This window comes from Lates calcarifer, linkage group LG7_2, assembly GCF_001640805.2.
Source record: "Lates calcarifer isolate ASB-BC8 linkage group LG7_2, TLL_Latcal_v3, whole genome shotgun sequence".
NCBI classification, from domain to species: Eukaryota; Metazoa; Chordata; class Actinopteri; family Centropomidae; genus Lates; species Lates calcarifer.
Window position 1 is genome coordinate 5,303,412 of NC_066854.1, and position 24,536 is coordinate 5,327,947.

General features: G+C 39.4%; 1 protein-coding gene across 2 annotated transcripts in view; it reads left to right on the forward strand.

Moving 5' to 3' along the window:
* The window catches only part of LOC108894877 (neural cell adhesion molecule 2), a 247,052-nt gene that overhangs the window by 217,755 nt on the left and 4,761 nt on the right, over window positions 1–24,536 (forward strand). Inside the window, exons 14-16 of one of the 2 annotated variants that reach the window (XM_018693503.2) lie at window positions 750–871; window positions 3,133–3,307; window positions 16,297–16,504. In XM_018693503.2, coding sequence (XP_018549019.1) covers window positions 750–871; window positions 3,133–3,307; window positions 16,297–16,504 — 505 coding nt within the window. The remainder of the gene's footprint in view (window positions 1–749; window positions 872–3,132; window positions 3,308–16,296; window positions 16,505–24,536) is intronic. The other variant, XM_018693504.2, reaches the window with a different exon arrangement.

Sequence of the window (24,536 nt, forward strand, 5' to 3'; positions counted from 1 at the left end):
AAAAATGTTATATTTATTATAAAGTGGGACAGTAAACACTGATAAAACAGCCATGGAAATGTATCAGAATTGATTTCCAAGAGATATTTGTGTCCTGATTTCATAATATTTAAATAGAAATACGCTGCGAAATCTATGCAAAGTATCAGCACCTTGGCGAAATGAGACCTATCTGCCACCTTATGAAACTCTGGCGTGTTTATATTTGAGATGGTTACAACCTCCTCATATTTCAGCGATATGAATCCAGATTATTGGAATAGATCCTGTCAAATTTGTGTCTTGATGTAAAACTGCTGCATTAAAAATTATATACTACAGGGGTTTTACGATAAGCATTTTATTTATTCTGGCAATCTGGCACAGCAGGATTGCAGTAAATCCAGGCAAGGCCATAGAAAAAAGTGTTTCCACCGTTAATGTTATACAGCAGTGCATCTACTGAGGATGAATGTTAGAAAGAAGACCCAATTAGCAAAATACAGTGAATAATAAGAGCCTCCAGTCAACATTAGTTATAGCCAGGCAGTGGGAGTTGCCTTGTAATATGAATTTAATTCAGCTTAAAACCTTCTCTCTCCTTGTACTGCATCCTTATCTCATATCTCACATTGCCACCTGCTCCCCTCCTTGAGAATGCACACACGGGCACGCACACATCCTCTCAGAGAAAAAAGAACACACACACACAAAGACATTTTGTTTCGCCTCTCCTCTGAAGCCTCCTCCTCCTCTTGTCTCTCTCGCAGGAGAGCCGAGTCCGCCGGCGGTCCACGGGCAGAGAGGAATGGGCAAGGCCTACAGGCTGGGGCTGGTCAAGCAGGATGATGGAGGGATGCCCATTGTGGAGTATATAGTCAAGTACAAGACTGTGAGTAATTTACAGTTAAACATGGCTGCTGCAATTGTTTTGTCAGAAAGCTTAATCAAGTCTAAATAACAAGTATAATAATAAGTTTGAGCTTGAGTTTATTTCTTTCCCACATATGCAGTCCTGTTGCTAACAACTGCAGAGCCTGGCTGTTTAAGTCTTTTTAAAAAGACAAGACTATATGTGTGACCCATTTTTCCAAAGTTATGTTTTAAGGAGGAACCAGTGTGCTTAGACAGGGAAGGGTGTCAGAAAGTAGTGCTGAGAGACACACTAATACATTGTTGGCTTTGGTAGTTTCGTGGAATATGTTGCAAATAAGAAAAATCATCCTTTTAAACTGGATTAAGATAAAAGCAATCATCAAAACATCATTAATCATCATTAATGGCAAAATGATGATTAAAAAGTTTCTGAAGGAGGCAGAGAGATTAGTTAAGCCCTTAACACAAATTAGGAGTTTGGAAACGACAGATCAAATGAATTCATTAAAGTTTCAGGACCAATACATAGAGATCAGATTAAATGAACTAATATAACTAAACAGAAAATCAGAGGTTAACACATTAACAACAACATTTTTGGACTCAATTACCTGTTAACTGCAGTTTTAAGCAGGATCCACTTACAGTAATAATGTATAATTCTTGGCAGTGTGTTCATGGACATAGCAGTACCTGAGAGCTGATATTCACACAGGCATAACATATCCCTCTGTATTTAAATCAAATCCAAAAACACTGATGTCAGGAAAAGGACAATTTATTTATTTAGACTACATCCAATTTCTAGACTTTTGAAAACAGGATCTGTAGTTTGCTATTTTTTGACACTGCTTTCACAGTTTGAACTTAACAAAAGTACTAAACCCATCATAGTAGCGATTTTTTGGAAACTGAATAAAGCAAGCAACGACTGAAATGACAAAATTGTTTTCTATAATTTTCACATATAAAAGACACCAAAATACCTCAAAATCATAGCTTTTTCATTGTTGAACACAGGATGTGATGCTGGAAATGCTTTTTTTCCTCCAGGTAGTGTGTCTGACTCACTAGTTTGATAGGTTCCAGTTGATTGAGTTGAGTGGGTGCGTTGGTGGCAAAATGAATAATGTTCTGCCTGAGAATCTCTCTTTGTCAATCCACGTGACACTCACAATTCGTGTTTTAAATGAGAGCGCACACGCGCACTCTCTGAATTCACTCATCCATTTAAGTAGTTGATTTTTTTGTGTGTAAAATAGCAAAAAGCAGCTTAAACTCACGAGATAAGGCAAGCTGCTGAGATGAGGCCAGGAAGCAGAATAGATGGCACTCATACAAAAACCCTCCACAGGACTAAGTGGATTTGAGCTGGTCCAAATCTCCTATCTCCCCAATGCTAATGTGTCCAAGCAGGCATTTCTCTGTCTCATTGAGAAAGTGACAGTGATTTAAAATAATACTGCTGCAGATGAAAACATAGTGTGGAAAAGAGGGTCAGGAAGTCTCAGCGAGGCTTTTGAAGGCTGTGGCGGAGGGAAAAAGGCAGATGCTTCACACCCCAGTAATCTTATGGCCTTGTCTGGAATCAGGAACACACAAGTGCTTCATCATGGAGGGGCACGCAAAATGGATGAACCTGAAAACCGACCACAGATGCATCTCAGTTACCTGACAATCCAGACAAATGTTACACACATTTACACGCCAGACTTTGAATTTACAAAAGCCCATTTTGCACTTTTCTCTGTCCTTTAACATTGGGAGGACAAGGTGCCAAGAGGCAAGAATGTTAAGCACACAGTACATTTGGCATGCTTTCAATGTACAGCTCTCTGCCTGACTCTTCAGTTTCCAATCCTTTGTTTGCAACTGGCCTCAAGACGAAAGGGGAGGAAGGAGGGGAAGGAAGGATGATGTAAGGAAAGGGTGAAAAGAAGAAAAGGCTGAGGCCACAAAGAAATGGAAACGTATCAGAGAACTTCAGGAACTCCATGAAAAACAGGGGATTACCTTTTTTCTTCTTTACCTATGCAAGTGCATCTGTGTGGGAGCTTCACAACTCAATTTCTGACTGTCGTAACTCTCACAATCCCCAGATTAAAAACACAAAGCTGTTGTTTATCACGTAAAAACAACACTTCATCTACTCTCTTTTGATGCCTGCTGACAAAAATGAGAGAGTGTTGATTAAATTTGTAATTCATTTTCAGGGTAAGCAGACTCTTTTATATTCTCCTTTTCCTTACTCAGTGCTCCTCTTTTCTCTCTTGTCAGGACAAAGAGGAACAGTGGATGACCAAGCTGGTTCCAGGAGTGAATGATTTTGCAATGCTTCAGCCGCTGCAGTGGAACACAAGATATGAAGTGGAAATCACAGCGCGCAATGTTAAGGGCCTGTCGGAGCCGACCTTCTATCAGTTCTTCATGCCACAGAAACCTGACATTACAGGTAAAAGCATGATAGAGGAAAACTTTGTGCTGTAATTTGCCTTTTTAATATATCAACTTTTCCTTTACTTGCCTGCTTCTAGTCAGTATTCAATACCTTTTGAAAGCCCCCAGAGAATTTTTCTGAACTTGTGTTAAGCAGTGTGTTCATGCCACTGGGAAGAGCGATAGTATTGGTGATAACAAAAGCAAGGGAGCAAGATGTTCCAGTCAAGATAAAGCAAGCCTCAGAACGCAGCAGGCCTTGTTGCTGCATTGCTTTCTGGACAAATGAGGCTGCTGTCAGTGGAGAAATTGGTGCCTGTGCCTCTCCTGCAATGGATTTCTGTATGATTGCTGAATGGCGTTTAAATCGGAGAGACCAGACTTTGCTTGAAAGTTGTTTTCTAGCGTTACATTGAAAAGCTGAACATCTTTGGTGTAAAATTTAATTGAAGCTGCAATAAAAAACTTACTTTGACATATCCTCTGCAGATCACCTGTCTGCAGGTATAAGAAAAAATGAGCAGACAGAGCAACAAGATGAGCCCATAGCTTTAATGCTGAAAGTGAAAGGGGCAGGTCTTGCTGGTGTTCTACAAACAACTGGCAGAGTTAATTATTGTAGTTTAGCCCTGATTTAGCCCACTCAACAACAGGGTCAGCTGTTACAGTGGCTGGGACACAGCTCATGGAGTTTAAGTAGCTTAATCAAAAATTATGCCAGCTCCCGTACTTGTAACTCAGTCAAATCTGGACACACAGATATGATACACTTGTTTTTCTATTCAGTTTGACTTACATTTTCAGTGTGCCAAAATGTAAACAAATATATGCAAAAGCCCACAACTAACTCACTAAATACATGGCGACTTTATACTTCTGTTTATGTCCCAAAAATTGGGCTATGATTACCTCAGGTTCACTTTTCCTTCTTCCAATACAACCACTTCACTTGAAAGGTTAATAATTATCTCTGTGGCAAGAAAGATCCACTATTTCACTGACTGACAGTGAAGTTGTGCAGCACATCACAAAGAGCCAATTAATAAATAGTTTGAAATGAGCATTAGACAAGACCATGATTGGAATTCAAGATAACTGACCAAGAAGAACTCCCAGAAATGGAGAAAAGACAGTGTACAAAATAAAGTAAAATTGTCAGTTTCTAATTTCTACTTGTCACATACATGTATCATATAGAGCTGAGACAATCAATTGATTGATTTGCTGATTGACAGGAAATCGTTTTAATATCAAGTTAAACATTAGTCATTTATCAAGTAAAATGTCTGACTCCAGCTTTTCAAGTGGATTTGCTTTTGGATTTAAGTTTTATATCGTTGTACACTGGATATTTTGGGGTTTTGGACTGTCAGTCAAACAAATCAAGGAGCTAAAAATGTGAGTTTATGTTTTTAGAACTTGTGAGGTCCACGCTTCATTTCTACCACAAAGACTGCAGTGGGAAGTGGACCAAGGCTTTCCTGCGCGGGCATTCTCAGTGTTGACGTCCACACTAGGGATTCATTCACACCTGTTCAAATAAACAGCACAAATGGTGCAATCACACCAGGGTTCGCTTCAAAGGAACCCAACAGACCACATGTGAAAATACCCTCAGGCTGTAGTTTTCTTTAAAATATAACTCCTTTCTTCTCCTTCCTTCTTATTTCTATTTATCCTGTGGTTCTCCTGTGGTGCTACTTTGCAATTCTGTTCCAGAAACGCAGCTCAGACAGAGTGTTTGTGCATGGTTAGCCGAGCTCATTTCTCATTTGAAAGACCGACACGCAGACGGTCATATAAGCCAGAACACAAACATGAACATCTTTTTCAGCTCTTAAGTCTCTGTGTTGAGGTTATGTGTCTCTGCCCCATGAAAAGCGTGTGTGTTTGTTCGTCCTGTGCTGTTGCTTGTGCTGGTCATGGAGTCTTGTACTTTATGTGCCAGAAAAAAAGCCTCGTTGTGCAGGAAGCTTCTCATTTCCAAGTCCTCCAGGCCATTTGGGCTAACATGCATACACGTTAATGCACACACGTGTGAAGAAATGCAAGCAGAGGCTTTGAAGTGTGCCGCACCGTTCCACTTTGAAGCTAGAACACACACAGTTGAAGACACATGTATTGTTGAAATAAAATTGTTTTGTGCACCTCCCCCTGCAGACCTCGCATTCACATGTGAAAAACAACACAAAGTAGGACTGTTTGAGTGTTGTTTTGCTCTCCTCCTCCAGCCTGCTACCACAACCATTTGTGCTGTTTTGGATTGAGCAAGTGTTTGCCTCTGTCATTACTGCACTGGTTAAATGGCCTGTGAGAGTGTGCGCTGCTTTTCAAATAGAAAACAAGACCAGGGAACAGCAAGCTTAAGGCGGGTCACTTCGATTGGCTGTCCTCTCTTGTTAGCGAACAGCAGTGCATCGTGGGAAAGTGCCTGAGAGAGAGAAGAAGGGGAGACGGGGAGAAAACGCTTTTCTCTTAATGTGTTTGTTTGAAGAGTAACACCGCTGAGCTTTTTGGCTAAGAAGGCAATAAAGGCACATACAGTAGACAGAGTGGAAATCTGTCGTACTGCACCGCAGAAACAGAGGAGGATTTTCTGAATCTCTCCTATATGAACCCAACTCACCTGAGAATCACTCGCTCATTTGCTCAAACTTTGTCCCTCAACTTTTCTGCCTGCCACTCAGTCAGGACTCTGCAGTTACCTCTTTTTAAAACCTATGCCCGAATTCAGCCCATACCAATCCTATACCAATTTACAGCTCAATAATAGCAGTTTATGTTTACTGCATTTTCATTAAGCAAAGCTGTCAATCTCAATATATTTCAGCCAAAACGATGTTCATTTATATTGTATAATCTGGGAAAGTTGCACAGGTTAAACAGAGAAATTACTCTGTGTTCACATTTTCTGCTACACTGCATCAAATTGGATATTGAAGAAGTCTGGTCAGTTTTAACTCAATCAACAATATTAGATATGAAATATCTGTCAATCTCAATTGTGGACAATCTTTTCAATTTACTGCTTAATTTTTTTCTTCTCCAATATCCAATCACACACGTATGCACACTTGATGAAAGAAACATTCCTTTGGATTTTTTTTTCTTCCCAGCACAGAAAATACAGTATGTTCACACTATATAGGTGTCTTCTACAGAATCTCTCACTGACCAATTTCTCACCTCAATTCTCTCTATGTATTATGCATCTGCAGGGGCATTGAATTGGCACTTTCCTGTTTTTTTCCCCCTCCTCTTTCTTACTCTGTCCTATTTTAGTTTGGAACAGACTACATAACCTTCTTACCCTCTCGCTTATAGAGAATCCTCTAAGAAAAATACCACTGATTGCAACACTGCCCTTGGTTCCTTTTCTATTTACTCCTCTTCTTTTTAGCTTTTTTTTCTTTCTTTTCACCTCCTAAACCACAGCACTGTCCCTCTGCCCTCCCCAGTTACAACATTGTACTGCTAACGCCAGTTTTTTGGGCTTGTCAATTCTTTTGCATCGTTCTATCACACTGCTCCGTTGAAGAAAATATTTTTTATCTTGTGATTACCCTTCAATTTGTTACCTTGACATCATTACAACCTGACAGGGTTGGAGTTGCCTGGATAGAAAAAGATTGAATATGTTGTTTAGATATAAAACTTGCTGAATCTAATTTAATGTACAGTACACATGCTAATTACAAATCAAAAATCAATACTATAAGAGGGCATCAATATCTATCTGAAATGAGTGGGCATGGTGTTTCGTTGCCATGGTAACACCAATTATGACACATACTGTTGAATCCAGGGCAGCTGCTGCGCAAAACTGAGGGAAATCTAAAAATGATTCCCATTAAATAATTAATAATAATAATCATATGTTTTGTATGTAGAATCTTAATCTTAAGATGTGGTGGAGCAAAAACATAAAGTCACAGAAATGGAAAATTTTGTGCCTTAAGTACAGTATTAAGGTGTTAAGTACCATGTGTTACTAGTTGCTTTGCAGATTCCAGAAAACATATGATCAGCATGAAAAATATGATTCATTATTGTCGACTAAGTTAAATTGATGAAATTATCCAGCAGTATTTAAAGCAGTTAAAATCAGTTCAATTAGGTATATTTTACTCCTAATAACTCTTTTCGTTTACATAAGTAAAATTTTGAACACCTTTACTTATAAGTACGAACATTTTTACATTGTGGTCACGGAGAAAAGATAGAAGAAAAATAAGGCACAGTGGAGGCCTGATGCAGTGTGGTATTTCTTAGTTATGACTGCTGTATTTTTCTTGGCTCTCTTCTCCTCTTCTCCTTCCAGTCATGTGCCATAAAAAGCCGTGATTGAAACAGGCCTCATAGATTTTGTTTGCAATAATCTCATCAAAGCACTTGAAGAAATAATCTGGACGGGCCTCTCTCCTCTCCTGAGAGCTCAACTGAAACTTTTCCTGGAAGTGTTGCCAGCAAATCAAAATGGGAAATGAGTACTTTTATAGCTGTCCATTACATTAATCAATCCTCTCATCAATTTCCAAAATGAAAGTCATTATTTTTAAAGCAGTGTAATGAAAAAGATGCGTGACAATCATGTCTGTTGTTCAAGGATTTGCTTTATAAAGAGGCTACTCATCCATTATCCAGGCTACCTGAGGTAAAACCTTTTGGTTTTGTTATTGTGGTGCAGAATAAATTTGCTGAATTTTCACAGCTGCTAAGAGTGAGGTGCAGTTAAATATAACTAATACTAGCATTCACAGGTTATTAAGCCAGGCAAATAAAGACACTGTGAGGGTGAAAAAAGCCTTACAACAGCACATCAGTTAAATTGTGTTTACTGAGTCCAGTAAACAGGCTCTGATGTATTTGCTCTTTAAGAGTCAGTTTTACTCCAGATGAAAAAAAATTGCTGTGTTGAATGTAATCAAGTTGAAGTAACACCAGTGCTCTAAAAATTGCACACCCGAGACAAAAAAATGCAATAAACAGTTTGAATACCCTGATTTATTTAGCCTATATCAGTCCACATTTTGGGAAACATTAAAAGTATGCAGAATTAGCTATTAGGAGTTCTTGTTTGCAATGTGCCCATAACTATCACTAGATTACTTTGATACAAAAGAAAACTTTAAAATATGATGATTCTCAGTTCTGGACTTGGATTGTGGATGTCTTTTTCTATTATTTCTAATCAGATTTATGGTCATTTATTTGCGATAGACATCAGAGATATCAACTTATAACTTTCGACTTTATTTGTCCCCAGAGGGACAATTGGTTTTGTGGCAAGACAGAAATACAAGATAGAGACATAATAGTTTAAAAATAAAATCTACAGAAATTCTAAGTCACACTGAATCTAAAAGTATGTCAGCCCCCTCCGCACCTCCTCCTCAACTCTGTCACAGTTTGAAATCCTTTGCTGTAAAGTGATGAGTTTAATCGATGCTCACAGTTGTACAGAAAGTAGCTTAGAAAAAGGCTCTGTAGCATGACGACTGACTTTTATGAAGAGTCTTAACAGTGACACCTTGTTGAACATCTACGTCTTGTCAGGGCATAGTTAAGAATCAACAGTGTACTGCTGAGCTGTCATGTTGCCGAAAGCCCTGCTTGAAGTACAAAGTGAAGAGAGGGGAAACAATGAAAAATAAATTAAAATAACACTAAATAAAATAATAAAAGCCTCTCAAATTCCTACTCTGTGCTGCAGGCTGAACCAAGATAGGTGATAACAGGAGGAACAGGAAGTTTCCATTGTGGTAAAACATAACAGGTGTTTCTTTCTAACATTCTGTTTTGGCTCAAGTCAGTTTTGGGGGCTTTTAGCAGCCCTAAGGTAAGGTCCTATAAGGTAAGGTGTCTCTTTTCCTAAAAATAATCCATCAGTCTGTTAATTATCTGAGCCATTTCTACCATTTTAACAGTTAAAATTAGGGTCATGTTTTATTGTGACAAACTTTTTAGATTTAAATTGCAGTTCATGTTTTTAAATCTGTGTCTTGCTGCAATTTAAACCTGAATTTCAACTACAAAGATAAAGGTAGAGACATTTGGATTACCCTTGAAATAAGTTGTAACTCCAGACAGCAGCAATTACTGAAAAGTGGACCAGATTTTTTAGAAGTCTTGTGAGGTTGATTGTTAAGGATGTCATATTCCTCTAAGTTAAGAGTAATTTCTCATAGTTTTTCATTTCCTCTACGCTGGCTCTTGAGTGCACTCAAGTCGCATCAGGGCTCGCCAGCTTCCTCCTTGGAAATGGACAAAAAGGAAGGTCTCATCCCTCTCCTTCAAACTAGGTGGGATTTAATGATTATCTTTAATTCTCCAAAGGCCTCCTCAGACAAACTTCCCTTTCTGCACTCCTCATCACATCCCAAAGTGAGCACTTAGGAAGAATCCCCACTCACATCCACAAATGATCATGTTTATCCCCCCAGCAGATAAGCGTCCGCTACCTTTTCCAATCAATGAACGCCTGTTTGGTCATCATTAATTGAGTAACTTCCTCTCAGATCCAATCGAGGGACAGTCAATCACCCCCCAGGTCTTAATGAGTTTGTATTGTCAAAGTGAGATGTGTATGAATGGCTTCAGGTACCACACAAGCAGTTGGGTGTCTAGCAATTGAATAATACTACTAATGGACCTATATATCAACAAGTAATCAGAAGAAGTCAGTAGAAGGGTTAATAGAGCAGGGAAATAAAAATTAATGACTGCTGTGTTTCAGCGATTTGAGAGTTTGTGAAAACTCAAGTCACACCAAACAAATTAGTTATTTCCAAGAGGCGGTGAGGAGAACACATTGGTGATAAGCGAGAGGAGATACCTTAAAATTCATTTTGTAAGCTTGCAATGCAGTCTTTCTATGTAAAGCCTTCTACACCTGATCCCAGAGCTGTTCCACTAGGTTGAGATACAGTGACTGTGCTCTACACTGAAGCAACAAATCCTAAAAATACTTAAAGAATTATATAAAGTAACTATTATACTACCAGGATCTCAGTCTGTAATGTGAGGAAGTACTTTATGTAGCCTCTAATAACCTTAGCCAAGCAACATAAGGTATATATCAATGCACAACATATTGCAAATAGCATCAACAATGCAATAAGGAAGTACAGGGGCAGTAATTCAAATGATAATCTGTAGAAAGATTAAGGTTGATAGAAATTAAATGATAGAAAGATTCAACATGAAAAGTGTTGAAGATCTGAAATGCTCAGGCATGAATTCATATGTAAATCAGGGGAATTAGAAAATATATACTGTTCATAATTTGACAATGTTAGCTTTGTGATGTGAACAAACCTTAAAATAACATAGTCTGTAGTATCAGCCCATGCCCATCACCAGATCATAATTTTCAACACAAAGTCAGTTTTATTATCGCCCCAAGTCCAAAACACAGAGGCAAAGATTGTGCCAGGCACAGTAGTGTTTGCTCTGTCTGGATGTTTCTACTAGATTGACCTCCAGCAGGAGAGCATGAAATGGGGAATGATGCTGGAGCGCAGACAGTTTTATAGATACAAGGGGACAGCAGAGTCAAAATATCACCACAGAGGACAGAGACCCCATTGTGCTTTTCTACTGGAACAGTGACAATACATTCACTGCTTCTCTGGATGTATTTGATACTGAACTGGACCTATTTGGGCAAGTTGGGGCAAATTTTTTTGACAGGACAATTAATGAACTAAAAGAGAGCACAAAACATGGGACTCTGGGAGCTTTTGATTGGTTCGTTGTGTCTAAAAAAGCCAGGCAGCACATGCTGGTAAAAGAGCATTTTTCTCCTAGAGTCTGTATCGTGGGAAAGATTCCACCTGAGTGTTTGCTCGCTACAATAGATTCCAGGATCACAAAGGACAAGCAGTTCTTCTCACAAAAAGGCCTCTTTACACATTCTTTTGAACAGTTCAGACTAGAGCACTGACGACCAGACAATGTCGTGTTGGTGACGATTTTGTCTATGTGTAATCAGTCTGACTTTCCATGTTGACAAGTTGGTAAATAACTTGATAAATAAACAAATGAAACTATGGTCACACCAATTATACACGTATTTAATATTTATTTGTACAGGGACATGTACATGAACCAATGCCACATTTATAGCCTTTAAAACACATAAAGCTAATTAAATAATAAATACCTGAATTCCTATACACATGGAATTACAGCAGTTTACAAGGGTGCAGATTTAAATTTAGATTAAAAATGCCTTTAAATATATAAATAATTTGTTTTTATTCTTGGGGGAAAAAAATCCTTTTCTTGCCCAGGACGATGAGATTTACATGCACAAGGTGCGGCTTTGGCCTTTAAACCCCTGCAGGCAGTTTATCACTGTGACCCGTGGGTTATTACAGAGGACGGTTTTCACAGCCACTGTTGCCTCTTGCATCAGCCTCAGTGCAGGTGATCATCTGCTTTGGCCTCTATTGAAAGACCCTCCCATAGAAATGACCTCATTACCTCTCCTTACTCTGACATTATAAATCAACTGTAGCAACCGTGGCCATAGCTGACCACATGAATATCTGCTGCAAAGCAGTAAATACTGAAAATTACATGATATGAAGCATATTTATTGCATCTCAGCTTTTACATCACTATGTTATGCATATTCTTTGCTCTTGTTTTCCTCACATCATCAAGTATTAGTTGTTGGAAGGCATCTTGGCTGCTAACTTGAAAACAGTTTGACTCGTGGCCACACACTTGTTTGGCCGTGTTTCATCTTTGTTTATTAAATTTAAAGTTAGGGTGCTTTTCATGCCTTAATTCCTTATGCAGAGATCTGAGCTGCTTCATGACAGAAGGCATCCTGTTTCTGGCTCACAGAATAATGCAGTTTAAAAAAAAGAACTCAGACTGCAATACCAAAGGCAGGAAGGACGATACGATAGTTGAGCATTTCCGTTAAATATTTTAAATACCTTTCTATTTACAATCTCCACATCTATAGTTCTCCATTCTTAAAGTCATTAAAGGACTGTACTTCAGAAAGAGAAGCACATTTTTAGTTTAAGAAATGCTGTGAATTCTTCACAAAGGATTGAATGTACTTCCTGCTTGCAACATATTCAGTCTGACACTCATAGAGCAACTACTGAATCCTTTATGACCCCAGTCCGCAGCTGGGGGACTTCAGTATAACTGAGTAAGTGGAAAAATTTGTCTTTATTAAGAACCCATGCAGGTAAATTTCCATGAGAGCAGTAGTTTTTATGTATGCACCTAAAGTAATCGTAGTTTAATTTAGCTTAAGGTTTCTAATAGCAGATGCTGTAGTCAATGCATTTTCTTCATAAAGAGTAATAAACTCTCTATTGTATGCCCACATAGTGAATGTTAAAACTAAATAGAAATTTTAACCCTAGATTACTTTTACATTGGCCCTGTGGTGTAAAATACTGGATAAAACCACACATACACACACGCACACACACACACACACACACACAACAATATTATGTGATAATTAACACATTATCAGGGTGTCTGGTGGCTTAATGGTTAAGGCACATACCACATAACCACAGCATCCACTGATATATATCAAATCAGAAAAGGCAGCAACATTTCAGAAAAAACAAATTTTAGAAAACACAGTGACATTTAAGAAAATACAACAAAACATTTCACTAAACACATTAACTTTGTGAGATGTCCTTGTTTTTCTGTCATGTTTTGTTTTGTGAAATGTTCTCTTTTATAAATGTGTTTCATCCAGCGTTGTTGTATTTTTCACTCCAGGGCCACCATATAAATGTCATGTTTGTAATGCATTGTTTGATACAATTCCACTTTATATGTTGATATTGATTTGTTCCTTTTAGGTGCTCCTTCAGTCAGTAACATAGCCTGTGTATATCAGTGTATTTCAATCTCACTCAGGCTCTTCTCTGTTGAAAATTATTCCCAAACTTGAGAATAAATCTAATAAAATGGCTGGCAAAATGGCTACAAGTAAACAAGCATGTAACGTATCAGTCCAACCTCAAACTGTCAAGCTGCTGTTAAGCACTTTAGAGTAATGCTCCTTATCGGATGAAAGTCTGATGTTTATAGATTTCAGCCTTTCAGGCTAAGAGTTTTTGCTGGCATCCCAGAAAATGGCACTTTAATAAAATCTATCCATGCAAGTGTTGTGAATGAAAGAAACATGGGACTCTTAAATACTTTGGACATTCCTTCAAATGAAAACGATTTCTGTTAGTTTTCAATTTAAGAGCAAATGCCTGCACTTTAACTTTTTGATTTGTGATTTAAAGTTGAAAACATCAGCATCGTCCAATCAAAACCTGAACCATTTTCGTGGTTCACTCTGTTTGAATTGTTGTTATTCTGCCTGAAAATATTATAAATATAATATTCTAGTGTCATAAATGCAAAAAGAGACAAGGGCTTTATGTGGTATAAAAATGTAAACACAGATATGAAAGCTCAAGGCCACAGCAGTCTGGTGATGAAAAAGAAGTGAAGTATGGCTTAATGAAAGGATTAGTATCTTTTTCTCTTCCAGAGTATGTGAATGCTTCAGGGGAGCTGGAGAGGTGTTGTTTACCGCCCCTGAATCTGTGGCTTCAGCAGCCAAATTAACTCAGATAAACTTTCAAAAGGTGAGATACAAAACAGTAGCCTGGGGCAGTGAGAAAATATTGATCCAGTCCACAAGTTTCAAATCCCATATGCCAGGATTCACAAAAACGCAAAGTGTTTTAATTAGAGTTCCCTTTGCCACAAGGTTCTCTCTCTGTCTGACTTTGTGTTCAGCTCTCAGTGCTTTGACTCGCTGCCAGTTTCCATTGTCTGCAGTCTCAGCTCTAAGTCAAGAACAAAGTCGCCAGCATGAGAGTCATTTGGGTTGTGACACACAGTGACAGCTTCCAATGTGGTGCAGGAGTATTTGGAAGTTCACACATTTTTGTTGTGTTGGCTCAGAACTCCTCCTGCACACTGGATTTGAAAAGAAACTCTGACTCCGAGGTTAAAGTGTTGACTCTCAGCTCTAATTTGAGGGTGTTCTCAGCCATAATGGGGAGACTGTAGCATTGTCTTCCTGTACTGTGCAAAAACTGTGGGACAAATATTGTAATTCCAACACATTCAACCGCCTCTAAACCCTTCCAGCCCTAAAACTCATTATAATTGTTTAATTTCGAGTCCAATGTGCTGGATTAGAATGTCAAAACAATAGAAAATATCTATCTGGTCTTCTTAAAGGGGCGCTCCACTGATTTTACACATGAAGATCAGCCTTTAAAAACACTTGTATAATGTATAAAGCCTCCTAATAAACTGGTGGCACAGAGTTTGAAAGACATGGATATTTACTAACTTTATTCGACGTTTCTGGTTGGTATGCACTTCTGTTGCAAAATAATCGGTTATCGCAGTTGTACTGGGGTCGTAAAGTTTGATAACCTGAAGCTTTGTGCTTTCAAACAATGTATAGCTTTTCAAAGTTTTGTTTGGATTCAACTGGATGCCTTAGAAAACTGACCTTTTAAAATACACCGTCGTGGCTACATCTACTGCATTCAGCTCACATTTACTTCATATTTTGCCTCGCAGGTGGGAGGAAACAGTCCAGAGAAAGCTCTGGCAGCATTCTCTCCTTGCTCATTAGGGTTTTTTAAAGTTCGAGGTGCCATACTTTAGTGTGCATGCGCACGCCTTCATATTAATGTTTGATTCACCTTCTTAACTCGCAGGCTATTGAACACCCATATGAGAGTATTCTTAAGTAGGAACGTTCATTCATTCTCACTCTTCCATCACTGATTACTCCTGGCAAGGTCTGACCTCCAGCTGTCAACACTGATCCTACAGTGGATGTTCAGTTTGCTTAACCCCAGGATCACTTAAGGGCACAACTCTAATCAGCTGTGCCCACTGGGAGCCTCTCTTTACTGCACTGCCTTCATTTTCTCATTACTTTCAATTGAAAGCAGGCCCTGCTGCTTGTTCCTGACTGAGCTGAGAGCTTGATTTGTTCTAGAGCGCGGTGTGAGACAAAGTATTTCGACTTTTAGCTGAAAATACTTACTTTGCCTCCCACATGAGTGTAGTGCTACAAGCTACGGAATAAGAGGCACCCAGTGAACACAGAGGCTGAAGTATCAGCATGGTAATGCTGACGCTTGCTACCTCAAGCTGTAATATCACTGAAAAGTGTACACTAACTTCTGCACCTGTGGAACCAGAGATGTTGACAGTTGGCACATGATGAAGACTGAAGGTGTAGGGCCTCAGGGCAAATACAGAGGGTGTAGTTTTAGGGCTATAAAATGTTCATGGTGCTGTATTCATTGAGTCCTTAAACAGAAACTGCAAATCTTCTGATATTACAAATAAATACAAGTAAAGCCTTTTCCTAACACTGCAGATCTCCTTTTCCTCATCTGTTCACTGTACGTCTTCACTAAACTAAACTTATATTCTATGTAGTGTATATAGAAAAACTTTGTAAAGCTTAAATTGATTTGTTTTGGAGGAGATTTGTTGGATTCACACTAATAATCGAGATCCTCTGCTGAGGATTGCATGGAGTTGAGGCATTGTGGATTAGGACTTATCTACGTGTTTGAAACTATCCAGCTGGCTCCAAAGGAATTCACTGACCTTCCAGTGTTTCTGAAAGTAACCACGGTAAAAGTTTTTTGGAGTGAGTGTGGTCTTGGTTTTCTGGCCTGAAACTTACAGTACTGTTGCACCCTCCATGTATGGATGAATGAGAGGGGCGTAGTCAGGAGGCTGACCCTCATTCCTGAGGTCAGGCTTCATCTGAGCAGGCAACTGACCTGCAGACATGTCCTTGAGCGAGCTGACGAACCCCTACCAACTCTAGCGATGCTGTTCTTCACCTGACCTCGACCTTTTTTTTTCTGTGTGACTTAGAGAGCAAGTGTATGAATCAAAATTGCTAACAGTGTTTTCTCCTTATTGTGTGTTGTGTGTCCGTGTGTGTGTGTTTCACTGCCTTAGCAGAATCCCTGTTCAGCGGCCTGGGGCTGGGGGCGGTGGTGGGCCTCGGCCTGGGAGCGCTGCTGCTGCTCCTCGTGCTGGTGGACGTCAGCTGCTTCTTCCTGCGTCATTGCGGCCTGCTGATGTGCATCACACGCACGCTGTGCAGCAAGAAAACGGCCACCAGCGGCAAGGGCAAAGAAATAGAGGAGGGCAAAGCCGCCTACCTGTGAGTTCGTCTGTTTTTATATTGTCTTTTTTTTTTTTTAATAGAAACTTTTACTCTTTCTTTAAATCTTTAATTACCAGTATCAACGTTTGTCAGTCACCAGGTCATTCATGCTTGCAGAGGGAGCATCTGCTGTGGGTGTATCTTGATGCTTGTGGGTTACACTGGGTCAGAACTAAAACTACTTGTTATTTTCTGTATGATTTTAATAACAATGAACTAAAAGACCTGAATGGATGAATACAAATTTATACACAGATATCAGAAAGTTAGCTCCAAATGTTAAATAACTAGCTTTAGACAGCAAAAAATACATTTATTAAGAAATTAAGAATTAAGTCTGTGAAAACATCCCCATTTGTCAAGGATTTTGACCTATTTCTCTTTTAAAAAGTGTCACAAATTGTTAAGTTTTTCTGTAATTGTCCTCGAGTCTCACCTTTCAGATATTTATGAATAGCACAGTGCAACTCTTCATCTCATGTACAGCCTAGAATTCTCTTTATCATATTTACTGTGAATGAGAAAAGGAGATTTCTTTTTACCATTTACTGTAGGTACACCTACAACAGCCGCCCAACCACCTTTTCAACCACAGTATGTCTTTGATTATGTCTTTTTCACTAACAACAACGTGCAGTGAGTTCACCTTCTTTTGCATGCGTCATGTGTATGTGTACATTTGTGAGGTGCATGTATAAGTGTGTTTGTGATTCACATCACGTATTCTCAGGCTTCATGTGTCCATCTCTGTGATCATATAATGTATGCATGCAATTAGTCTTTGGGTGACCCCAACAGAAGTCCCATACAGTATCACCACATGGATGTCCTAAATGAGCAAACACATACTTTACCTTTACCCTGTAAAATAAAAGCCTCACCCCATGAAAGAGTTTAGTGAGATGGCACCCACAGAGACCGATTCATTCAACTCAACAGTGCCATTTTTGCTCTAAGACTGTCAGAGTGCCAGCCCAGTGTCTGGGCTGCAGAGAGAGGGCACAGAGAAAGAGAGGAATCACAGGGTTGTGTGGGGGGGGGGGGTTGACTTTTGCTGAGTCACTAAGCTCACAGTGCTGGAGGGCTGAGTGACTGCCTGACCAGACAGCATGCAGAATCTGCCTCAGCTTGATGTTAGAGCCGGCATTGTAGCAGCAACTCACTCAGGCATTTACTGTCTGTATGTTACTACTACAACTTCTTTATAGCTGTATTAGGCATAATAATTTAATGCAGTGTCATCACAAACACAAAACACTGTCATGGTAGTGGACTTAACATAAAGTGCAGCAGAATGGTGCAAAATGGTCCTGAAAGGTGGTAGCTGTATGTTTCTTTTACAACCCAAGTCTTATTATCAGAGATTTGTACGTCGTTCATATTGTTTATGATTTTTCTTCTGCGGCTTTGTTGCTGAGGTGCAGAGGTACAGATACAAATAACTTTATAATGGAATTTTGGGACATTTTCATGCCTTTATTTGACAGCTACAATAGAAAGATAACAAATAACAAAGGTCCCCAGGGATGTTGCAGGTCATGGTCGGCACTTTAAGCCCCAGGCCAGCCCCACAGCAAGGATTTAAGCAGGTTTACCACATTTTAAGGGACAGTTCTGTTTTATTTATTATGTTGTTTGTAACAACATTGTATATACCAAATAAAATTTAGGGACATACAAGAGACAATTTTTTTTAAAAAAGTTTTTAAAAAATAAAGGCAGATGAGGCCATGATATCCAAACTTATATACAAATCTCTACATTTCCCATGCTGCCTGTATCTTTCAAATTTCGTACCACTAGTTTGAGTTTGAGACTCAGGCTTTCAGTTATGCATTTGTTGTCGTAGCATATGTGGATATCACTCTAATGACATCATTAGGGTTAGCAAGTAAACTGAGAAGTTTCATGTGTAAAACTGGTGGTGTGTCCTTTTAATTGTTGAGGCCACATTAAAAAACAACAAGTAGTCAACACCAGCAGTCAGACCAACACAGACATGTTGAGTAGTGTGTGTCTCCTGTAGGTTTCACCTCAGAATATGTGAGTTTGAACTCGGGGACTCTTCTGCAGATGCCAGAGTGTGAAAATATTAAATTGATATTCAAATATATGTGGAAATCCTTATTAGATCACACTGGAAAAGCCACCCACCAGCAGGAGTCATCTCTAACATGCAAATGCCATATGCTGTAGTTCATAAAAATGGAGTTAACACGACACATTGGTGTTGATGAATGGGGTGGCTGCAGTGGGAACACTTGTTTGTTTCCCTATTGCACCAGTGTTGTAACTGATGTTTCTGCATCTCCAGTAACTGGTTTCATAACTGACAGGGATGATGACCATGATAGCAAAAAATAAGATCCTGGTGGTGTAGGAATAGTTTTTTTTTCTCACTGCTAGTGTGGAGAGACTGAAGTAATGTAGTGGTCTGCTGTACAATGAGTCATAGCACTGAGCTGAGGTGAGTCTAATGAGATAACGCTTGAGATAATACAAAGCTCAGATACTCCCACTGAGTTTGCAAGATGTCGATAGTGTGAGTCTGCTGAGGAGTAATAAGACCAGCAAACCCTGCACAACAATATCAATAGTGATATCAATAAGAGTGTGCAGTGATAAATAATGCGAGGTGACAGATCCGAGGCTGTTTGTGTTGGTTGTGTTTAGGGGATGTGAGCTGAGGAGTGTGTGTGAGCTGGTTTAAGATCAAGAGAGAAATCTGGAGGTGGCAGGTGGTGTAGCTCTGACACACTGGAAGTTTTTCAGCAGTGTCACACAGTCTTCACTGGCCAGTTTCTCACCTTGATGTGAGGCTGAAGCTTAACAGCAAGAGGCAGAGTTCCCTCTCATCACTGCGGTTTTAACTTGAAGTCAGAGCTGGACCAGTGGACCTATGGACAGTGAAGGATGTGAAGGCGTCTTTCTATTCTGAATCTGTCAAATTGTGCCAGGATCAGTCGCTGGGCTTCATAGTTGCTCCAGGAAAAGTTGAAAGACTCGGCCGTGTTTGCAGTGGCCCCATTGACTGCAGAGGTCAATCCTCACTTCCAGTTTTTGAGTGTAAAAGTTTAGACTGCGTGCTGTGATGTTGGGGGCCAAATGGACAGATGAAAAAGACTGCACACCTTGATTGTAGACAGGTTAACAGGGCTGTGGTCTGTGAAGTCTTCTCTGACTCCATCTCTGATGTTTAACCCTTTAGGTGGCCACTGTGATTGGTATAGTGTGCAACATTAAAAAGAGAGATAACAGATAACTTTTCACATTTTTACTTAAGGATTATTTAAAACACATATCCAAGCAATTAAAACTCAGTAAAATCCAACAAATAAATGTTAAGAAGACTCTGGGAGTCTTACTGTGTATAATTTTGGTTCTGCGCCCACTTTTTTCTGCATTGTCTGGAGGCATTTCTCTTTATATTCACTGCTGGTGATAGTCACAGTGGCAAATCCAGTTCCAGCCTGTCACTCAGTGATCCAGGAATAGATGTGTGCACCTGTCTGGCCCTAAGGGACAGCAGCATACAGACATTCATTCTTCACTTAAATACAGAACTAAATTTGCTTTTTTTGATCACAATACCATTAGGTGACAAAAAGTTCATATTGACTTCTTTTTTTGCTACAAATCCCACTTTTAATCCAGTCTCTAGCAGAGTTACCTTATCCTCACCCAAAGATATACCTGAAACTATTTTTTAAACTTCAGAAAAAGCCCGACCAAAACTCGCCACAGTATGAAATTGTGGTACGGTGCCAATGTGCCGTAAGGATCAGATGACGTAGGAGAGGTCGGCGCTGACGTCAGTGAACAGTTTGCGACTTTCTCAGACTTCAGGGGCTAAAGGAGAGGCTCAGTGACAGATTTGAGTTGGAAGAGACCAGACTTTTGTATGTCTTCATACTCTGATGGCTCTTGGCAGGAAATATAAAACAGAATGTTGGATTATTTTTAAGGCTCTGGCATCCTGCGGTCGTAGGAAGAAAACATTTCAACAACAATGTCAAACACTGAGGCAAAACCCATTCTTTGAGTTGCCAACTAATCATTTTATTTTGACTTTTTTCAGTGTATAAGCGCTGCTGGATCCCTTCCTCTGCACTAACAATGTGTGGAGAGAAACCAATATTTTAAAGGGAGGAAATAAACTCTTTCACTTTATAAGCTGTAACTGCTGAAGTTAAAGTCAAACTGAAACTCACTTTGCTTTGATTTGTGCACTTTTAAGTTGTAAATACCACAAAGGCAAAATCCTTTATTTTTCTGCCATGATAGTGCCACTGTAATTTTATTGGTGCAATATCTGTGTGGGTGGACACTAAAAGTAGTTATAGTTAAATGTTATATCACTTCAGTTCCAGCAGCTGTACAGAAAGTCAACCAGCAACGTTAGCTGCTGTTTAGTCTCATTTATTACCCTACAGTATTGGTAGTAACTTGTAGCTAGTGACTTGCAATCACTGGACAACTCAAGATGGTAAGAGTTGTTATAAGAGAGCTGCTATACAGGAGTATAATTTGAACAGTGTAATAACATTGAGTGATGGTTGTTTTATTTTGGACATATGAGGGTTAAAAATATCATGCTTGTTCAATATAGCACTATCTATATACCTGCTATCCATTACATGTAAGAGCTTATTTACTTTTACTTTGACATTCATGTATGTTTTCTTTTTCAGGGATATACATAATCATTTCCACCAAGTCAAATCTAGTTCTTCCAGAGAAATTTTACTCTCCTAGTCATAACACATGCTGATGCTATTTACAGGTGGGAAATGGGTAAATGCAGTAACAGCAACATGAACACAGCTGTGACTAAGCCTGAAGTTTAGACACTGTTTTCACTCCTTTGAAAAAACAGAGAATATGATAATAATATATATAACATGATATATACATTAAATTGGGATGTTGTGTGGCAGAAAATGCCATTAACAGCACAGCAAATTAATGAGAATTGATGGATTGCTATGACTGTGGTCAGTCATCCATGATTAGATGCCCTACGTTAATTACTGCTTTTGCGTTTTGTGCTACATTGCATTTTATTATGCAAGCATGAGCATTTTTCCCCCCCTTTGTCTTTGTCATGCTAGTAAAAAAAGTAAAAAAATACTTATCATTATGGGGCTACAGAGACCCTTGGTGGTACAGACTTTCTTAGAAGACAAGACAGTTTGTGATATTGACACGTAGCATGCACTTAAATTTGAAATCCTAGAGCAGCAGGCTCAGACGTCTGACATTTAATTAAGTGTGATTTTGCGGTAGTCCCTGTTAACACCAGCGCAAACAAGAAGTTGGTTGTCTCCAGAAGCTAAAAGGCTTTGAAGTGAGCACACCTGATTTTGTAAATGGGGGAAAAAAACTCACACGTTTTTGGCTTCGGAGAAGACAATCATGCAAACAAGCTGATTTCTGTGACAAGTGAGGTAACAAGGTCCTCGAGAGAGCAGCGCAAAGTGTCCATCAGCAGCTCTGTCCTCATGTCCTTGAACACTCGCTGCAAGATCCTGGATGTCAGCTGTGATAAAATATTCTTGAGGAAAATATAAATGTAAATGTAAAGATTTAGATAAGAGTGTAAACAAACACCCCTGGGATGTGGTTTAGACCCTGGGCCGCCTAATTTATCTCAGTGAAAAGCAGGGAGTGTAGTCAGCCTTTATGGCCTGCCGTCAATGGCCTTGTGCTTAATTAATGTCAGCGGAGGAAAGAACAAGTCGCTCCTGCTGTGCTTTGGTGTCACTTAGAAGCTTACAGATTACAAATAAACATCTGCATACACACACTAATATCTCCCCAGCCCACCATGAGGTGCAACACAGCTGCTGGCTCTCTCAGCATAATCAAAGAGCCTTGTCAGGAGCCAGTAGCATTTCTATTTGCTTTGTTTCCCAGACATTGTTTTAAATGTAACTTCTGAGGGAGTGTGTGTACATACATATTGCATATACACAAGGGGCGGTGTGTGTGCAGGGGCAATGAGTCTTGGAGAGGTGAAAAGACATAAAGACACAGTAACTGCAGAAAAATTAGAGAGCACCACTGCAGTTCCCTCCACCACCTCAACCTGAATTAGTTATTGCATGTCTGCTGACTACAAAAAATATTCAAAGAAAGCAAGAAGCAAGATTTTTGTGTAAAAACAAACCTGTCTCGTCTCCCAAAGTCACAGTTTGTAGCTGCAACAGAGAGAAGTCATCCATCCATCAAGCAAACTCAAGCAGAGTCATTTTCAGGAAATGTTTTGACTGTTTTGCCTCTTTTTTTCATTTTGTCTCTTTTGTTGTCACTGGGAATTCACATCAGACATCAGCCCTCAGTATCTGAGAGCACTGCTATCTGTTCAAGCCACAGCACTGCAACCTGCGCTATGGCGTTTTAAGTCCTCACAACCAGCTGTCCTGTCAGCAGCAAGGGCAGCAGGTGGACAAAGTACCTGAGCAACACTGGATGCTGGATAAAAATTGTTTTTGTGTGGGCTGTGTGGGAAAAGACATTGTATTGTTTTTATTCATCGATTTATTTCAAAGGCAGTGTCCCTCCTGTTTCTCCTGGCAGTGCTGTTAGTGCTGTTAACTGGCCAGCAGCAAGGGTAGGGACCACTAACTTTTTGTATGCTTTTCTTGCTTGTTTTGTTGTGATGTGGTTATTCTGCATTCGGTCTTTCAAGCAGCTCTCAGAGATTTCTACACTATGCTGAAGTTAATAACTTCTAGTTCCCATTTGCCTCTGCCAGTCCCCAGTGTATCAACTTTTTAATGACAAACTGTATTGAAATACTGGCTCAGAAAATGCATTCCTGATTACCTTGTGTTGGTGTCCCCAGTCAAGAAAGTAGAAAGAGCGAGCAGCAGGATGTTTCCATATGTTGAGAAAACCTCCCCATCTGAACATAAGTCCAATCTGGGTTTGCATGAAGCTAATGACACATGAAATTGGCTCCACTGTGCAGGAACTTTAACATCCACCAATCAACCAAAGGGGAACCCCCTCTGGCCAGTTGCAATATTTGGGCTTATTAGGTACAGTATCACGCAGGGCTACTGTTTTACATTCATGATCTAACTCGCTGAGAAACTCTCTTAGAGTTGGTAAACATCTAGTGTGACTGTTTAGAGGTGATTTTATGCTGATGTAGAGTACATTTTAAAATCAAAAAATCCAATATCGTGAAACAGCATTGAGACCATCAATGGACAAAACGTATTTGATTTTTAAATAAAGAAATAACAAGGATATAATTACTGAATTAAATTGATAAACTTCTTCGGGGCAGAACTTTTTCAGGCAAGATGACAGATGAATCTTGAACGATTTACGGGAGCCGAAATAGAAATACAACACAATAAGAAGCAGCGTAATCCTGTGAACTCAGGAAATGAGTAGCCCTCAGCTAAAGTGTATTGATACTGGCTTTATGATAGACTGATACTGATCATCTAAAAGCAGCCTGAGCAGGATCAGGTCTACATCTGCTTTTCCTTTTTTCTAAATCTCTTGATAGAGTCAGAAACAGACACACTGATTGAACAAAATACCGGGGACAGGGGTTCACTGATGAGGTGAACCCAGGTAAAATCTCCTGCTCCTTATTGAGTTCTCTTATTAAATCTGTACCGATCCCAAAAGATGCACTGTAGAAGAAAGGATTGTTGCAGCTTTGATGTGCAAAAAGGGCTGCAACTCAATATTTGCCTCATATTTTGCACTGTGGTGTTTATTGTTCTCTGTGTATTTCTGTTGTTTAGGCGTAGGAGCAAAGCTTCTGCTGAAGGACAAATTGCCTTGAGACGTCCCTTGCTGAAATTTCAGCACAAGGCTTCACTTCCAAAATGAAACAACAAAAGATAGTCAGCTGCTCATTTCACAAGAGTCTGTGCACAGTAGATATTTTTAAAATGAATGTGTCTGTTTGTTTGTCAGTAAGTGGTTTTTGGTTAGGATTTTGTATTTTAGAGGCCATAGCCAATAAAACAAACATGGCTGATAAATTCTTATAAATGTGTCC